This window comes from Mobula hypostoma, chromosome 1, assembly GCF_963921235.1.
Source record: "Mobula hypostoma chromosome 1, sMobHyp1.1, whole genome shotgun sequence".
In the NCBI taxonomy this organism is placed as follows: Eukaryota; Metazoa; Chordata; class Chondrichthyes; order Myliobatiformes; family Myliobatidae; genus Mobula; species Mobula hypostoma.
Genome location: NC_086097.1, coordinates 174,670,720 through 174,691,125, shown reverse-complemented (window position 1 = coordinate 174,691,125; position 20,406 = coordinate 174,670,720). Strand labels below are relative to the sequence as shown.

General features: G+C 40.6%; 1 protein-coding gene across 3 annotated transcripts in view; it reads right to left on the bottom strand.

Annotated features, from left to right (window-relative positions):
- Position 1: 1 nt before the first annotated feature.
- The window catches only part of stk3 (serine/threonine kinase 3 (STE20 homolog, yeast)), a 581,025-nt gene continuing 560,620 nt past the window's right edge, over positions 2–20,406 (bottom strand). For all 3 annotated transcript variants that reach the window (XM_063059845.1, XM_063059836.1, XM_063059856.1), the window contains exon 11: positions 2–5,084. In XM_063059845.1, the coding sequence (XP_062915915.1) occupies positions 4,926–5,084 (159 nt within the window). In that variant the 3' untranslated portion in view covers positions 2–4,925. The remainder of the gene's footprint in view (positions 5,085–20,406) is intronic.

Sequence of the window (20,406 nt, the reverse complement as noted above, 5' to 3'; positions counted from 1 at the left end):
ATATTAACTTTCTTTATTGTGGGATACAGCAGAAGGCACATCGTAAAATAAGTTAGTGTTCCATGTTAAGAAAATGAACATATGAAATCCAAAATATATAGATTTTCTTGTTAACAACAACCAGCTATACCCAAAGATTAAAATTTTAAATAATCCAACAAGTCAAAGAAAGATTAACAACATCACTGATAAATACACTTACCAATTCAAGTCAGTAGGAGTTGCTGAAAAGTGGTGACAATAGGCCATAATTTGTTTAAAGCAAATTGAGTTATAAAATTCTCATGCACTAAGAGAAACACACCAGCACTGGGAGAAATTAACTCTAAATCTGCAGATGTTGGGACAAGTAATATTTTCTCCATTTGGAACTCTAATTATCTGCATTCATTTGAGGTGCTGTATTTGGAATACAAGTTATCTTCCATTATAGTTTACACTCCAGCTGTTTTAAGTCTGAGGAAAGCAAAGCAGATAGCCCTGAAGTAGAGAAGGTATGTGTGTGGACAGGAGTTATGCTGATGCCAACACAAGTGCTGCTTTATTGCTAGCATAGCTTCTGTTTTCTTGCCAGCACAACTCTTTTTGGTTATGCTTCTGTGAAGCTCTTTTGGGAAGTTTTCCTGAGATGATAATGCTCTGTAAATGCTGTTTGAATTACTGATTAATAATATAATATTTTCTCAAGGATTTACCGAGAATCAGGCAGTTTTAGACCAGCATCAATGTACAACTGATATAATTAACTCTTCATTGAGATGGTTATCAGTTTTATAGAAATGAAAGTAATTACATTAAATTTAGAGCACAGGGTGGCAGTTATGTTCTACACAACCTCTTCACACCTTACTTCGTTTTCCTTTCCTACCATTCTTGTTTGGCACATGTTGAGTCAACTCTCCCTTTAAGCAAAGAATCTCAGCATACGTCAACAGTTAAACACTGCGATACACAAAGTTGACTGCTCATGATTACTGCCTCACTATCGCTAGAAGTCCCACCATGATACTATTTAGTTAAAAGCATTACACATTCACCTGATCTTTGTTATTTATTATTGGTGTTCATAAGAAAGCAGCACATTTCCAAAAAAAAGAACACCACAGTACAAGCACATGGGCAAAACTTTAGTTTTGAAGAAAATATTATTTTGAATGCAAACAGAGCTTAAGAATGGTCTTCAGAAGTTTATGTGGAGCCAAATCTTTCAAATCTCCAAGTTTAACACATATTGAGACCACTATACTGGAACACTATTATTGTAGGGTAAGACTGTCACCTATTATTGCTAATATTGCCTTGTGGGATGTAGTTAAATAAAGCAGACATGGCTTTATGCAAGCTAAGCCTTAACCTTCATGTAATCCACTGTGGGCTGATTACAGTGAATCATTACTTCTTACAGTGTGGCTTTTCCCGTTGAGTATGCACACAAAGGTTCACTTAAGGAAATAGAGGATAAACTCATATTTGTTCAGTGCATGTCCTGTTACAAGAGAAAGAATTTGAGCAGCATCTCACTTTATCAACTCATTCTAACTTGAAATGTTCACATTAATCAAGTGAATATATTTAAAAGGCACTGAAACTATTCCAATTTGGCAACTTGCAGTGATTTTTGGAATCCAGTCATTATTTAAGTTTTTAGATGGATAGAGATTTAAAGATTTAAACTATAATCTGCTTTTAATTACTAGAATAATAAATTACTTATAAGACAGTATATACACATTCCACTTTTCCTTGAGCACAAACAGAAGCATCCATTTCTGGTAGTTCATTCAGCACTGTCCACACCAATCCCAGGAAACTTGTGTAGCCCTTTTCTGTCAAGGCACAACACTCCTACTTACATGAGATGTTTTAACTCCAGATTTAGCTAAAAGTGTGTTTGAATACACTGTCAGACCCTAAATGTGGTGGAGGGAGAATCAGTCCTGAAGGGAAGATCAAAGCGTATGGTATGACATGGTGCAGTTGCTCAGCGAAACTGTCTCACCGTGCACAATAATGCAGCACTTGGAGTACTGCCTCACACCTCCTTCAGTCCTGATCGTGGGTGTTCTCTGCATTGAGTTTGCATGGTCTCCCCATGACTGAATGGTTCCACTCTCCCACCCTAGCTCTCTTATTTCCTGCTGCATCCCAAGGCTAAGTTAACTGGCATAAACTACCACTAGTGCAGGTAAAGGATTCATTAGAGAGAACAAGTTGCAGGGCTACAGTTAAATATGAAAAGGAAGACCTTGGCTGTTGCGATTGCTCTGTAGGGAGGAAGGATGAACCCAATGAGCAAGAGACTTCCCCATTTTAAAAGAGAAATAAGATTGGGGTAATTGGGTCAGTATAGACATCTTGCATAGAGCCTTCCAATTAACTGTTTATCATCAGTGTCTTGATTGAACAAGTTACCACACAGAAGTTCACCTATAAGTACAAAACATTTTAAATACTACAGATTCTAATGTCAACACAGTATAGAGGGCAACTTGGTTATTTTTTAAAGATATTCTAACATTAATCTAATTTGACAACTGATAAATGAATGTCACCCTTGTTACCTACCAGTGTCATTTAAATTTCTCCTTAAGCAAGGTCATGTTTTGGGTGCATTTACAGACCAATATAAACAGTAGCTGCAGCATATGCCTAGCAGAGTACTGTACCTCAGGAGTCATTGTTTCATTTCCAATATCATGAAAAGTCCATTAAGTCACACTGAATTGAGTTAAGGTGTTACATATCCAGTGCACACGCCCCCCTCCCCCCAACCCCAGCAAGTGATGCTTTGTGTTGGGACTGGATGAATAACATGTGTAACAAATTAAACACAAATGCACAATAACTTCTGAGCTCTTTTAATTTACAGCAGTTATAAATGAGCTTAACTGAATAAGGTCCAGTTCTCAAGTGGGAGTCAGAATTTTAAGGGAGTAGGGGATGCAATCAAATTGTGTTCATGTAAGGTTGTTTGGGGTAAAAAGAAAGCCCTGCAGAATATCATTTTCAAATGTCACCACCAACCATGAGGGCATCAATGTCTATGAAAATACTTAGCAAGAAAAATCAGGAGTTTTGTTGGAATACAATAAATAATGTGTTTCTTTGGGGTATTTGCAACACTGGAAGCCTCTTTCATGAACTTACAGTAAATACAGCCTGCAGCATCTGTAACAATAGTCACTTAGTTGAGCATGAAAGTAATCATTTAGAAAATAGACACTTTCTGTTGGCATCATGGTAGAGCAGAAGCAAATATAAAACTGATGCCTGCTGATACCATTAAATCCTTGTATGAATCAATAAAATCAGTATTTACATTGAAATAAATTAACTACAATCTTTATCGCAGTTATGTGCACTCTGGCATTCTGGTTGATGAACACCTTCACAGGCAATGAAGCATTCACTTTAATCCTGTATAAAATCAGTGGTAGTCCTTGATGAAACATCAATTTCTGTACATTAATTAGTGTTGAAGAATTTGTGGTCAAAGTAAAGTCCACAAATGAGTTTTCCAGTGCATCGTTATACCACAGAGCAGGGCTACCAAGCTACAGCGGGAACAATGTGTTTATTTTATCACCATACAAACGCCAGTAGCAGACTTGAATCTCTGTACTTGTACAAACAACTGGCACAAGTTATTTTCAGGTCCATTTCTAAACGATGATTTGCCTCTGGGCCACTGAAGGAAAAGCATCACCTCATTAAGCATACAGATACCATCTGTGTCTGAAGATGCATACCAACACATTGTATTTTTACCTGCATGGTAAAACACAATTTTTACCTGCATGGGTCCGGAACATAGCTCATGCAAAAGGGACTTGTGGTTCTTATATCATGACGTCTGCCTTTGCTGTGAGGTATTTCCCATGAAAGTTTTCCAGGTGTCTAGAGGCAGAAGTTTTAAAGTTGCTTTTCAATTCTTACCCACTGCCACAAGTGTACTTCTACATTTGGACACTTCAGAGTTGCCATTGGCAGTCTTGAAGGCAACTAACAAGGTGGCAGTTGCTTCAGCTCATTGTGCATCGGGGAAGTATAAAAAGAGCTGGCCAGTATTTACATGTCAAGAATAATTATAATGTAAATCGTGACAGATATTGGGTATAGTTTGAATTGAGGAGCCAAACTATTTTTAAATGAGCTTACACCATGTGGTCACTATTATTACTTATTCCCCATCGTATTGGCTCTTCAGCTGGAGGTGGCGGTGGAGGTGGTAAGGTGCATATCGACACACTGCAAGCTTTCTTGTGAAGCATTCATTTGCTGTGCCATTGGCCAATGCGTGTCATAACTTAGACCCAGTTACAATGAAAGAATGGTGATATATTTTCTGGACGGGATACTGCGTGGTTCTCTAATCTGGACTCATGAGCATTCCAAAGTTTACTCACACCACTAACGGTGGCTGTGCCTTCAACTGCTAAAGTCCTGAGCTCTGGAATTCCTTCCTCAAGCCTGCCCACCTACCTCAGTGACTGCTTTTCAGACATTCCTTAAAACCTACCTCTTCCCCAAGGTTTTGGTCCTCTGCCCTAGGATCTCCTGAAGTTCTTTTACAGAATCAAATTTAGTGGGGTAACATTTCTGCAAAGCTGCTTGGATGTCTTACCACGTTAAGGACACTCCAGATTGTTGATGCTGCCTCACTCAACACAGCATGTTTCAAACTGAATTATAGCTTCATTACATGGTTTGAAGCTGTGGTGAAACAAAAGTTGCCAAGAAATGAACAATACATTGCTGCTAAAACTGTTTGCTTCATTGCCTGTAGGAAAGATTGCAGATTATAATTAATGTTATTCGACCAGTGTTTAATTACTTTTGCTGTTACTGTTCTGACACTACATTTTATAGATAAAGACGTACTACCCTGGATAGTGTGGGTAGGTTTAGATGGATAAGAAGTTCAACTAGAAGTTCTGCTGTCTCCGTTTCTTTGCATCCATGGCATCTAGAATGGGCTGTCGTTTAGCCTGATATCTTTGACGCAGTTCCTCAATTTCTCGCTCCATCATTGGATCCAGTGCACTCAATCGCATCTGTAGTTCTTCAAAGCTCAGATTTTTCAGCTGCAAAATAAAAAGAGCCATGGTGGGAAAACTATTTTTAAAAGAATGCAATTTTACACAATAATTCCTATTAAGTGTGGAGTCACAAGAGATTGCAGATGCTGGAATCTGGAGCAACAAACAATCCACAGAAGGAACTTAGCAGGTCGAGTAGCGTCTGTGAAAGGAAAGGAACTGTCGATGTTTCAGGTCGAAATCCTGCATCAGGCCCATCCAGTTTTGATAAAATATCACCAGCCTGAAATATTATCTCTTAAGATGCTGTCAAGCTTGATGAGCATTTCCAGTATCTTCTGTTTTATTTCAAGTTTCCAGCATCGACAATATTTTGCTTTTGGTCTCTCTTATTTAGGAATAATCGCAGTGCCCATATATTTGCCATGACATCTAAAACTATGACAAACGTCTATAGATGTGAAGTGTAGAGTATATTGACTGGTGCCATCACCATCTGATATGAAAACACCAATGCTGTTGAATGGAAACTCCTACAAAAATAGTGGATATGGTCTAGTCCATCACAGGTAAAGCTCTCACCCACAATTGAGTGAATCTATATGAAATGTCGCAGGAAGGCAACATCTATCCTCAGGGAACCCCACCATGCAGGACATGTTCTCTTCTCGCTGCTGCCATCAGGAAGAAGGACAGGAGCCCTCATATGACCAGGTTCAGGAATAGTTATTACCCCTTAGCCACCAGGCTCTTGAACCAAAGACGTTAACTTCACTCAACTTCATTAGCCTCATCATTGAAATGTTCCCACAACCTATGGACTCACTTTCCAGGACTCTTCATCTCATGTTTTCTATATTTATTCCTTATTTATTATTATTATTTCTTTCTTTTTGTATTTGCATTTTGTATCTTTTGCACACTGGTTGAATGCCCAAGTTCATTTGGTCTTTCAATGATTCTAACATAGTTATTAAACTATTATGGATTTATTGAGTATGCCTGTAAGAAAATAAATCTCAGAGTTCTATATGGTGACATGTATGTACTTCGATAATAAATTTATACTGAACTTTGAAAAATCTTTGAATAGAATATGCATACACTATTTGATATGAATAACTTGTCAAGAAGCTATGACTTTTAAAACATTAATAATGCTGACATGAATGTTTCCAAATTACTCTAGTAGGCACCTGGAGTTCCAGTCTATTGATCTGGAGATATGAATATAAATCCCACTTGAGTGACAGGGACTTAAGATACAAATATAAATAAATTTGGATTTAAAAAAATGCTCACTAAGCAACAGTAACCATAAGACACATAGACCACAGAACAGAATCAACGGTCTTTACTGTATATGTGACTCCCGACCCACTGTTATGATTAACTCTTAATTTGTTGTTCAGTTCGGGGGCAATTACAGATGGACAACAAATGCCAGCATTACCATTGATGTCCATATAGTAAGAATGAAATAATACAAGGATATAATAAAATGTTATTTCTTGGACTTGCTCATGTGCTAACAAAGCTTCCTATTTATTGAAGGTTTTCTATGCATTTGCAGCGACTCCTTTTGGAATTGTACTGAATGTGGGCTCTCCCATATTCAAGACATAAAAGAGTGTGCATATAAACACTTAATACTGGCTCTGTATTCTATTTACAAAATGTCCTGCAATTACACATCAGGGCTTCTTTGAAAATTTCCCTCAAAGCCACATAGTCATAGAGCACTACAGCACAAAAACAGGTCTTTCATCCCATCTAGTCCATGCTAAACTATTATTCTGCCTATATCATTAACCTGCACTTGGACATTAGCTCTCCATACCCCTCTATATACTTATCCAAACTTCCCTTAAATGTTGAAATCAAACCCCCATCCACCATTTCCACTGGCAGCTCGTTTCAGACATTCAATTGTCTCTGAGTGAAGATGTCTTCCTTCATGTTCCCCTTAAACTTTCCACCTTTAATCCATAATCCATCACTTCTAGTTCTATTCTCAAACAACCTCAACAGAAAAAACATGCTTGCATTTACCCTATCTATACACCTCATAATTTTGTATATCTCTATCAAATCAACCCTCATTTTCCTGTGCTCCAGAGAGTAAAGTTCTAAACTATTCAACCAAAGAATGAAGGACAGAAGACTGTCTGACTGGCATGAGGCAAAGAGTGGGAATAAAAGCTGCCTTTTCAGGTTCAACACACACAAAATGCTGGAGGAACACAGCAGGTCATGCAGCATCTATAGAAATGAATAAACAGTTGTCATTTCAGGCCAAGACCTTTCTGCAGGACAGGAAAGGAAGGAGAAAGATGCCAGAATAAAAAGGTGGGGGGAGGGAAAGGAGGACTAACCAGAAGGTGATAGGTGAAGCCTGGTGGTAGGAAAGGTAAAGGGTTGGAGAAGGAGGATTCTGATAGGAGAGGAAAAGGGAAGGAGGGACACTAGGGGGAGGTGATACGCAGGTGAGGAGTAGTAGTCAGAGGCCATAGTGGAGAACAGAAGGAGGAGGAAGGGGGAAGGAAAAAAATTACCAGAAGGAGAAATCAATATTCATGCCATCAGGTTGGAGGCTACCTAGACAGAATATGAGATGCTGCTCCTCCAGCCTGAGTATGACTCATTGTGACAAAAGAGAAGGGCATGGACTGCAAGCGACCTTACTTGAAAAACATTGTAAGATTGGTTAGATAGTCAGATCCAGACTACCAAAAAACTTATATATCTGGTCCCTTAGAGTACCTGCCAATAACTTACCTGCTACTGATATCAGGCTTACCGGCTGATAATTTCCCAGCTTATTCTTAGACCAAACTAAGGAACAACATTAGCTGTCCTCAAACTCTCTGACACCTCACCTGTAGCTAAGGACATTTTAAATACCATCTAAAGATCAGCATGGCCATCTATGCATGGAGCTAAGAGAGATGAGGGAGATCATATATGGGTTTTTGCATCTCAATTTACTTGGCAGATAAGATGGAAAGTCTATAGAACTGAGGCAAAATAGCTGTAAGATCATGGGCTATATACAGATTACAGAGGAGGAGGTGCTTACTGTTTTAAGGCAAATTAGGATGGATAAATCCCTAGGGCCTGATAAGGTGTTCCCTTGGACCATATGGGAAACTAGTGTAGAAATTGTAGGCATCCTAGCAAATGGAGTAGAAATATTCTTCCCAGGTGGAAATTTTGATTACTAAAGAGCATAGCTTTAAGGTGAAAGGGGGAAAGTTTAAATAGAATGTGTAAGGCAAGCTTTTTTTATTTGCACAGAGTGGTAGGTACCTAAGCACACTGCCGGGATGCTGGTTGAAGGAGATATGATAGTGGTGTTCAAGAGGCTTTTAGGTAAGCACGTGAATGTTCAGGGAATCTACAGATTCACCACTCTGGCTGAAGAAATTCCTCCTCGTCTTCCACCCCTCTATTCTGAGGCTGTGTCCTCTGGTCTTAGACTCTCCCACTATAGCCTATAATTGCCTTTCTTCTGCCTCTCTCCCTTCTTGGAGTGACATTTTCAATCTTCCAGTCTTCCAGACCCTTTCCAGAATCTAGTAATTCTTGAAACATCATTAATAAAGCCTCCACAATCTCTCCAGCCCAGGTGACCTGTCTAACTTCAGACCTTTCAGTTCCCCAAGAACCTTCTCTTTAGTTATGGTAACTTCACACACTTCATGCCCCCTGACACCTGGAACTCCCACCATACTGCGAGTGTCTTCCACAGTGAAGGTTGATGCAAAATACTTATTCAGTTCATCCGCCATTTCCTTGTCCCCCATTACTAGCTCTCCAGCATCATTTTCCAGTGGTCCGATATCCACTCTTACCTCTATTTTACTCTGTATCTGAAAAAACTTTTGATATCTTAGTTGCCTTTTGATAGTATTTGAAAGGTTCCCAATCCTCTAACTTCCCACTAATTTTTGCCCTATTATATGCCTCTCTTTGGCTTTTATGCTGGCTTTGACTTCTCTTGTCAGCCACAGTTCTTCCCTTTAGAATACTTCTACCTCTTTGAGATGTATATATCCTGTGCCTTCCAAATTGCTTCCAGAAATTCCAGCCATTGCTGCTTTGCCATCATCCCTGCCAGTGTTCTTTTCCAATCAATTCTGGCGAGCTTCTCTCTCATGCCAATGTAATTCCCTTTACTCCACTGTAATACTGATACATCTGACTTTAGCTTCCCCCTTCTCAAAATTCAGGGTGAATTTGATCATATTATGATCACTTTCCCTTAAGGGTTCTTTTACCTTAAGCTCACTAATCAATTCCGGTTCATTGTAACAACATCCAATCAAGAATAGCTAATTCCCTAGTGGGATCAAACATTAGCTTCTCTAAAAAGCTATCTTGTACACATTCTCGAAATTCCCCCAGATGGAATCCAGCACCAACCTGATTTTCACAATCTACCTGCATATCGAAATCCCCCATGACTATTGTAACATTGCCCTTTTGGCATGCATTTTCTATCTCCCACTGTAATTTGTAAACCACATCCTTACTACTGTTTGGAGGTCCCATCAGGGTCTTTTTACCCTTGCAGTTCCTTAACTCTATACACATTGATTCAATACCTTCTGACTCTAAGTCACTTCTTTCTCATGATTTGATTTCATCTTTTACCTACAGAGCAATGTCGCCCCCTCTGCCTTCCTGCCTCTCCTTTCAGGACAATGTGTATCCTTGGACATTAAGCTCCCAGCTATAATCTTCTTTCAGCCATGATTCAGTCATGTCTACAACATCATAGCTGCCAATCTGTAACTGTGTACTACAAGTTCATCGACCTTATTCCATATACAGCAGGCAACTAAATATAACATCTTCAGTCCTGTATTCACGCTTTTCGATTTTGTCCACCTTTAATGTTGCAACTCATCCTGTTGCCTGCAATTTTGCCCAGTCATCAGCCTCTCCTTGCTAGAAGTCCCACTACACATTGCTTCTGTTTGTAAACCAACTACCTCATCCTCCGCACTGTCACTCCAGTTCCCTTTCCCCTGCCAAATTAGTTTAAACCCACTTGAACAACTCTAGCCAATCTGCCCACAAGGATATTGGATTCCTCCAGTCCAGTTGTAACCTATCCCTTTTGTACAGGTCATAACCTTTCCTGGAAGAGATCCAATGATCCATAAATCTGAACCTCTACCCCCTGCACAACCTCCTCAGCCACATATTCACATGCTAAATCATTCTATTTTTACCGTCACTGGCACATGGCACAGGCAGCTATCCTTGAGGTCCTATTTCTCAACTCTCAAGTCAAGTCAAGTCAAGTCAAGCCAAGTCACTTTTTATTGTCATTTCAACCATAACTGCTGGTACAGTACACAGTAAAAACGAGACAACATTTCTCAGGACCATGGTGCTACATGAGACAATACAAAAAATACACTGAACTACATAAAACAACATAAAAACTACACCAGACTACAGACCTATCCAGGACTGCATAAAGTGCACAAAACCGTGTAGGCATTACCATAAATAATAAACAAGACAATAGGCACAGTAGAGGGCAGTAGGTTGGTGTCAGTCTGGGCTCTGGGTATTGACAAGTCTGATGGCTTGGGGGGAAGAAACTGTTACATAGTCTGGTCATGAGAGCCCAAATGCTTCGGTGCCTTTTGCCAGATGGCAGGAGGGAGAAGAGTTTGTATGAGGGGTGCGTGGGGTCCTTCATAATGCTGTTTGCTTTGTAGATGCAGTGTGTGGTGTAAATGTTTGTAATGTCGGGAAGAGAGACCCCGATGATCTTCTCAGCTGACTTCAGTATCTGCTGCAGGGTCTTGCGATCCGAGTTGGTGCAATTTCCGAACCAGGCAGTGATGCAGCTGCTCAGGATGCTCTCGATACAACCTCTGTAGAATGTGGTGAGGATGGGGGGGTGGGAGATGCACTTTTCTCAGCCTTCGCAGTAAGTAGAGGCGCAACTGGGCTTTCTTTGCTATGGAGCTGGTGTTGAGAGAACAGGTGAGATTCTCCGCCAGGTGAACACCAAGAAATCTGGTGATCCTAACGATCTCTACGGAGGAGTCATCGATGTTCAGCAGAGAGTGGTTGCTTCGTGTCCTCCTGAAGTCAACAACCATCTCTTTTGTTTTGTTCACATTCAGAGACAGGTTGTTGGCTCTGCACCAGTCCGTTAGCCGCTGCACCTCCTCTCTGTATGCTGACTCATCATTCTTGCTGATGAGACCCACCATGGTCGTGTCATTGGTGAACTTGATGTGGTTCGAGCTGTGTGTTGCAGCACAGTTGTGGGTCAGCACAGTGAACAGCAGTGGACTGAGCACACAGCCCTGGGGGGCCCCATGCTCAGTGTGATAGTGTTGGAGATGCTACTTCCGATCCCGACTGACTGAGATCTCCCAGTCAGGAAGTCTAGGATCCAGATGCAGACGGAGGTGTTCGGGCCCAGTAGGCTCAGCTTTCCAATCAGTTTCTGAGGAATGATTGTGTTGAATGCTGAACTGAAGTCTATGAACAGCATTCGAAAGTACGTGTCTTTTTTTGTCCAGGTGGAGGGTGATGGTAATGGCATCATCTGTTGAACGGTTGGGACGGTACGCGAACTGCAGGGGGTCCAGTGAGGGGGGCAGCAGGGTCTTGACGTACCTCATGACGAGCCTCTTGAAACACTTCATGATGGTGGATGTGAGTGCAACAGGGCGGTACTCATTGAGGCAGGACACTGAAGACTTCTTCGGGATGATGGTGGTGGCCTTGAAGCATGTAGGAATGACGGCGCTGCTCAGGGAGATGTTGAAGATGTCAGTGAGAATCTCTTTCTCTGCTAGCTGGTCTGCACATCCTCTAAGCACTCTGCCAGGAATATTGTCTGGTCCAGCAGCCTTCCGTGGGCAACTCTCGACCTAACTCTGTAAAATATCTCTTCAGGACCTCCTTACCTTGTCTACCTATGTCACTGGTGACAATATACACCGAGAATTCTGGCTGCTCACCCTTGCCCTTGAGAATGCCATGGACACGATCAAGACATCCCTGATCCTGGCATGAGGGAAGCAACATACTTTCCAGGTGTCTCTATCACACCCACAGAACCTCACCTACATTCCTCTGAATAAGGAATCTCCTATCAACACTGCGGTCCTCTTCACCTCTCTGCTCTCTTAGCCACAGCACAAAACTCAGTGACAAAGAACCGGTCACTGTGAACAGCCACAAGTGTACTCTGCACTGGCTGTGCATTTACCCTCCTTCTCCTGATGATTACCCAGTTACCTGTCTTCTGTAACCTAGGGGTGACTACCTCCCTGTAGTTTTTGTCTATCACCTCCTCCTTCTCCTGTATGAGTCAAAGGTCATCAAGTTGCTGCTCCATTACCTGCATACATTCTCTCAGGAGCTGCAACTCGGTGCACCCGGTACAGATGTGTTTATCTGAGAGACTGGAGGTCTCCCAGACTTCCCACATCCCACATGAGAATACAAAACACTGTCGCTGAAGTCATTCTCACTAATCTATCATGTCCTAACAGATGAGGAATGAACAAATAAGGACAGAGAGAGAGTAACTTGCAAGACAATGTCAGATATCCCACCTCTCCCGGAAGTTCCGGGAGTCCCCGCATATTAATAGTGGCTCCCTGATGCCCGCAAATTATATACAATATCCCAGAAATCATTTTTTTTGAGAGCGAGCGAGCGAGAGAGCACGCGAGAGAGAGAGAACGAGTGCGCGCCATGGGAGAGTGTTCCAAAAAAAGAAAATATAAAACGTACGTCACCCCAGACTACCCTAAAGTGTACCCCTGCCTAATAGGGATCAAAAATAATGACAGTGTTGCTTGCTGCACTGTTTGCAACAGTGACTTTTCTATTGCCCATGGTGGGTTAAGACTGTAAAAGACATGTTGAGGTGAGTTTAGCAGGTGTCATTCGTTCATTAGCATAGCTAACGTTATTTAAACTAGCTGGCTAGCTGCTAAGGAGCTACTCTACAGCAGACATCCCACCTCTCCCAGAAGTTCCGGGAGTCTCCCGAAAATTGATGGTGCTACCTCCCTGAAATGAGTTTTTGCAGGGTGGGATGTCTGCAATGTACCTCGCCCAAACCTGATCTCATCAAAGCCTGATGAGCCAAAACCACTCTGAACACTGACACACTGCAAAAGAATGGCCGCTCCACTTACACTTGAATTATTTTTATTGGCCCTTTCTAATGAATCCCTCTTACTGATCGGTCACTCCTCAACTCAAGAGAGACTGGGGTGAAACTCTGCCTTTAAAATCTCAATCGCCCTCCTGATTAAAAGGTAATTCTTGTTACACAGCCCTGACATGGATTGTTCCTGTTCCGTATCATTCAAAGTGATCTTACTGGTAGCATCTCATTCCTTAAGGGAGTTAGAAACACGCTTGCAATTTGCTATAATATTTTTATTCATGACATTTCTTAATTCACGTTCATTCAAAAATTGCTTCCCTTCTCATGTATTTGTTTCTTGACCGCATAGCTTGGTGACTCGTAGAAGCAACCTTCTCAACATTTTGCTAAATTGTTTGAACAGCAGATTCAGATTTGACGCTAATTATCAATGTGTAAATGTTAGAATACTTTTAACTGTGATACTTACAGCTAAATGAGAACGGGTTTCCCTGCTCTGAATACTGTTTGTAAGTCATCCCGTCAAAGTTCCAAGTAAATGTATTATCAAAGTACATATATGTCACCATATACAACCCTGAGATTCATTTTCTTGCAGGCATTCACAAGTGGTGAATACAAAGAAACTCAACAGAATCAATGAAAGACCACAGACAAGACAAACAGACACTGTGCAAAAGACAACCAATGGTGCAAATGTAAAATAAAAAATAATAAATAAACAAACAAACAAACAAGCAAGTAAGCAAGCAATAAATATCGAGAACATAAGATGAAGAGTCCTTGAAAGTGAGTCCATAGGTTGTGAGAACAGTTCATTGCTGGGGTGAGTGAAGCTGAGGGAAGTTATTCCCTCTGGTTCAAGAACCTGATGGTTGAGGATAATAGCTGCTCCTGAACCTGGTGGTGTGGATCCTAAGGCTCCTGTACCTTCTTCCTTATGGCAGCAGTGGGAAGAGAACACAACCTGGATGGTGGGGGCCCTGATATGGATGTTGCTTTACTGCAACAGCATTCCATGTAGATGTATTCAATAGTGGGGAAGGTTTTACCTATGATGGAATGGGCTGTATCAATTACATTTTGTAGGATTTTCCATTCAAGGGATTGGTGTTCCCATACCAGACTGTGATGAAACCAGTCAATATACTCTCCACCACACATCTGAAGAAGTTTGTCAAAGTTCTGGATGACATGCTGAATCTTCACAACCTTCTAAGTAAAGGCAGTGCCGTGCTTTCTTTGTAATGGCACTTGTGTGCTGGACCCCAGACAGATCCTCAGAAATGGTAACACTGAAGAATTTAAATTTGCTGACCCTCTCCACCTCTGATCCTCCAATGAGGACTGGCTCATGGACCTCCAGTTTCCTTCCCGTGTAGTCAATAATCAGCACTTTGGTCTTCCTGACATTGAGTGAGAAGTTGTTTTTGTGGCACTGCTCAGCCAGATTTCCCTCCAAAACACTGATTCGTCACCACCCTTGATTTGGCCAACAACAGTGGTGTTGTCAGCAAACTTAAATATAGCACTGAAGCTATGCTTAGCCTCACAGTTATAATTGTAAAGCACGTAGAGCAGGGAACTAAGCACACATACTGATTATAGAACCCAAACAAATCTTAAGTAACAAAACCAGATTTCTTCTATTATGTATAGGTATATATATTGGGATCCTGAAATCTGTGGACAATACCTCAGGTGTTACACATCCCTTCCCTGGTCCAACTTCCCCCTCCCCCACCCCCACCCCCATGATCTCCTCTTCCACATCTTAAATCAGGGCAATCTATTCAACGTTATCAAACAAGATTGAAAACTTGGCTGAACTGTGTAATAACAACAACCTCTGTGTAATGTCAATAAAACCAAAGAACTGATTGTAGTCTTCAGGAAAGGTAAACCAGAGGCCCATCTGCTGACTGTCTGCATTATGGCCTGGTATTCCACTCAAATGCCTTTTGAGTGGAAAATTCTACAAAAGGTAGTGGATTCAGCACAGTATATCACGGGTAAAGCCCAACTAACCATTGAGCATATCTACATGAAACGGTGCCATAGAAAAGCAGCATCCATCATGAGAGATCCTCACCCACCAGGCCATGCTCTTTTCTCGCTGTTGCATTCAGGTAGAAGGTACAAGTGCCTCAGAGCTCACACCACCAGGTTCAAGAACAGTTAATAACCCCCAGTCATCAGGCTCTTGAACAAAAGAGGATAACTACATTTATTTAAGGACTCTTTTATGTTATTATTTCATGCTAATTATTTATTACTATTTATTTATATCTGTATTTGCAGAGTTTGTTGTCCATTGATCTTGTTTACAGTTACTGTTCTGTAGATTTGCTAAGTATGCCTACGGAAAAAGAATTTCAGGGTTGTATGTGGTGACACGTATGCACTCTGGTATAAATTTTACTTTGAACTTTGATCTTTTGGATCACTATCCCTGCCATGAATAAAAAACAGAAATCAAGAAGACTGAGGAAAGTGGCTGAAGAAAAAGCACAGAAATAATGGATAGGCTAGCAAACCCAACTAGTCCACGAACTGCAGCAAAACGTATTCTTCATGCAGAAAATTACTGCTCTGTAAATTAGATGCAGTGCAGTTAATAACATAAGACTGAACAAGAGTTTACAAAAGAATTTGCATATATTTATACAAAAATTACTTTTAATGAAAAGGATGTGAAATTATCTATGCAGTATCAACATAGGAAATTACTGAGTCCACACCTGTGAAGCAAAGTTTGAATGGCTAAGCTGGTTCCACTGTGTTCCTTCTTATTTTCATATCTAATTATATGTTCACATTGAAATTTATGCTCTATATTAGTCCTCAGAAGCAGGTACTTGCAGGTTAAGTCCCAGTAGATTTATTAAAATAACCCTAACATCCTCAGAGTAATAACTGGGACACTGTCTTTTCAGTAAAACATGAATTTGCTACTTGTTTAAAATATAGATCGTTGATTATTCATGCACTAAAGGCAAAGCTGGCATTGTTTTATTGCTTCGAGACATTGAAGTGATTTGAATAATTTACTAACCTCAAAATTAAAGCTGCAGTCCAAAATCTCCTTAGTTGCACACAGTTCTTCATTCCAGTGCTATTGATAATATAAAACTAAGGGGTCTTAAAAACCACTCTCCCTGGCACGGCACTTGGAGTCCCAATTTCTTTTAGTATGCCACGAAAAAGCCTATTTACTTTTGCACTTCAAGCAATTATGAACCACATAAAATCTTGACTTTAACAAATGTAAATGTAATATTATGAGATTTTAAAATAAAATTATGAATTCACAGAGTAGCCATTTGGTAATGAACAACTATTTTAATCTCTAACCTATTTTAAAGTTACTTACACACTGAAATGAATTTTATATTCTAAATGAATCATATTTTTAATTCAAGAAAAATATAATATTTAACATAAATCAGAATTTGAAATTATGTCAAAGTCAGAAGTGATAAGTTTCCTGTATTTCAATAAGAATTTCTGCATCCTATTATTCGATAGCCGATTATGAAGCAGCAATGAATACTATTATTATGCAATAGCATTTCAAGATATTATCCAAAAGGCCACAATGCATTACTTCATATCTAACATTAGAATACTTCAGCTTTATCAGAAAATCACATTAGTATATATTGTGACAATTCTATCTTAATCATATATACGTTTGAAAAAAACTTTTGAGGAGGCAAAGAAATGATTGAGGACTGTCCAGTAGATAATGTATAACTGCATTTTAGAAACTGCAGTCAGACTGGTAAGAATGATGAAAGCTGATGTTTCTATAGTTCACAGCAGCCAGCTGGAAAAGTGTTGATCATCCACTCATTTTCAGAGATATGCACTACATTGTGATATCATCAATGTCACACACTACACAGAAGCCAGACCACTGTTGAAATTGTTGTTCAATCCTAAGAACACGATGGAGGTAAACACTCATTAGACCAAATGGCATAATCTCATTGCATATTTTCTTATATTATTTGTGCTTTCTTTAGTTCTATAGATCAACTAACTACTTAGTAAATAATAAATAATGTTTACGTGGTCTACCATTTAACATTTTAAACTTACATAAGAACATAAGAAATAGGAGCAGGAGTAGGCCATCTGGCCCATCGAGCCTGCCCCGCCATTCAATAAGATCATGGCTGATCTGTCCATAAACTCAGCTCCATTTACCTGCCTTTCCCCCATAACCCTTAATTCCCCTACTAAGTAAAAACCTATCTAATTGTGTCTTAAATATATTTAGTAAAGAAGCCTCAACTGATTCCCTGGGCAGAGAATTCCACAGATTCACCACTCTCTGGGAAAAAACAGTTTCTCCTCATCTCCATCCTAAATATTCTCCCCTGAATCTTGAGGCAATGTCCCCTCATTCTAGTCACACCTACCAATGGAAACAACTGTCCTACTTCTATCTTATCTATCCCTTTCAAAATTTTGTACTTTTCTATAAGATCCCCTCTCATTCTTCTGAACTCCAGAGAGTATAGTCCCAAGCGATTCAATCTCTCCTCATAGGTTAAGCCCTTCATCCCTGGAATCAATCTGGTGAACCTCCTCTGCACTGCCTCCAAAGCCAGTATATCCTTCCTCAAGTATGGAAACCAGAACTGCATATAGTACTCCAGGTGCGGCCTCACCAGTACCCTGTATAGTTGCAGCATGACTTCCCTGTTCTTGAATTCAATCCCTCTAGCAATGAAGGCCAACATTCCATTTGCCTTCTTAATAACCTGTTGTACCTGCAAGCCAACTTTTTGCGATTCATGAACAAGCACTCCCAAGTCCCTCTGCACAACAGCATGCTGCAATCATTCAGCATTTAAATAGTAATCTGTTCTTCTATTATTCCTTCCAAAGTGGATAATCTCACATTTACCAACATTGTATTCCATCTGCCAGACCTTGGCCCATTCACTTAACCTATCTATATCCCTCTGCAGACTCTCTACATCCTCTGTACAATTTGCTTTTCCACTCAGCTTAGTGTCATCAGCAAATTTTGCTACGCTACACTCAGTCCCCTCTTCCAAATCATCAAGGTAAATGGTAAACAGCTGCGGGCCCAGCATCGACCTCTGCGGCACCCCACTCACCACTGGCTGCCAACCAGAGAAACACCCATTTATACCAATTCTCTGCCTTCTATTGGCTAACCAATCCACTATCCATGCCAATACACTTCCTTCGATTCCATGCATCCGTATCTTATTGATAAGTCTCTTGAGTGGCAACTTATCAAATGCCTTCTGGAAATCCAAGTATACGACATCCACCTGTTCCCCTCTATCCAATGCACTCATTATATCCTCAAAGAACTCCAGTAAGTTTGTCAAACAGGACCTTCCCTTTCTGAATCCATGCTGTGTCTGTCTAACGGAATCACTCCATTCTAAATGTTTCGCTATTTCTTCCTTAATGACAGCTTCAAGCATTTTCCCGACTACAGATGTTAAGCTAACTGGCCTATAGTTGCCCGTCTTTTGCCTACATCCTATTTTAAAAAGTGGCGTGACATTTGCTGTCTTCCAATCTGCTGGGACCCGCCCAGAGTCTAGAGAGTTTTGATAAATGATTACCAAAGCGTCTACTATAACCTCTGCCAATTCCCTCAGCACCCTGGCATGCATCCAATCAGGACCAGGAGACTTATCTACCTTATAGTTTGCTCATCAATATCTCTTTAGTGACAGTGATTTTATCAAGGCTTTCACATCCCATTTCGTCCATAACATCCTTCTTTGGCATTTGGCAAACAGTGCGCATGCGCCGGTCGTGCATGCAGCCTGTTACAACCGTTCCAACTAATTTTCTTACTTTTTTAACTTGCGTTATTTGTTGTATTTTTTTTCACAGCAACACGTTGAAGCTGCACCCTCTCTAACATGCTGGTGGACAGAGTTTTATTTAGGTTTTTAGCGCTGGAAATAGTTACATTCAGACACATCTCATTAGCAGGGCAGCAGTATAGTCGCATTGTTTATTCCAGGGACCAGCTGATTGCGCTTATGCCGGCCGGTTTAGCAAACAGAGCAGCGGACACCCCTGCTGAAATCTGGAGGAAAACACACAGAGGATGCAGAGGGGGATCACAAAGGCGAGGAAAGAGGACCGGGTCGAGACAATAGAGACTTATGGAGAAGAGGAGTTTGGTGGGTAATAAGATGGTCGAGTTGATGGCAATAGCCAGGAGTCAGAGAACATTTCGGGAGAGCAGTGTTATGTGTTTTACTGAAACGGGGTTGCACGAGGACATACCCGATCAAAACTTCTCCATGGATGGCTTCCAGACTGTTTGGGCTGACTGGAAGTGCACTGAGAGCGGTAATCGTAAAGGAGTTGGGGGCTTGCTGTCCTGGTTAACAACAGATGGTGCAATCCTGGTCATATTACGATCGAGGAACGTGTTTGTAGACCGGATACTGAACTTTTTACTGTTGGACTTCGGCCATATTCCACCGAGACACAACACTGGGCGTCAAGGAAGGTTCTTCCTGCCTGTGGCCATCGAACTTTGCAGCTCCTCCTGTGGAGGGTCAGACACCCTGAGCCAATAGGTTGGTCCTGGACTTATTTCCATCTGGCATAGTTTGCATATTGTTGTTTGATTGTTTGTGGTTTTTGTATCGCTATATTAATGCTCTATTCTTGGTTGGTGCGGCTGTAATGAAACCCAATTTCCCTCGGGATCAATAAAGTATATCTATTTATCTATCTATCTATTAGACATGTCCTCCACTGTGAAGACCGACACAAAATAGTCGTTCAATGCCTCAGCCATTTCCTTATCACCCAATATCAATTTCCCCTTCTCGTCTTTCAAAGGACCTACGTTGACTTTAGCCACCCTCTTTCGCTTTATATATTTATAAAAACTTTTACTCTCTGTTTTTATATTTTGTGCTAATTTACTTTCATACTCCATCTTCCCTTTCCTTATTTCTTGTTTAGTTGTTCTCTGTTGCTTTTTAAAGTCTTCTCAATCCTCCAGTCTCCCACTACTCTTTGTGACTTTGTACACATGAGCTTTTAATTTGATACTATCTTTTATTTCCTTAGTTATCCAAGGCTGGCTCTCCCCATACTTACTGTCCATACTTTTGACTGGAATATACTATTGTTCAGCACTGTGAAAAATCTCTTTGAAAGTATTCCACTGTT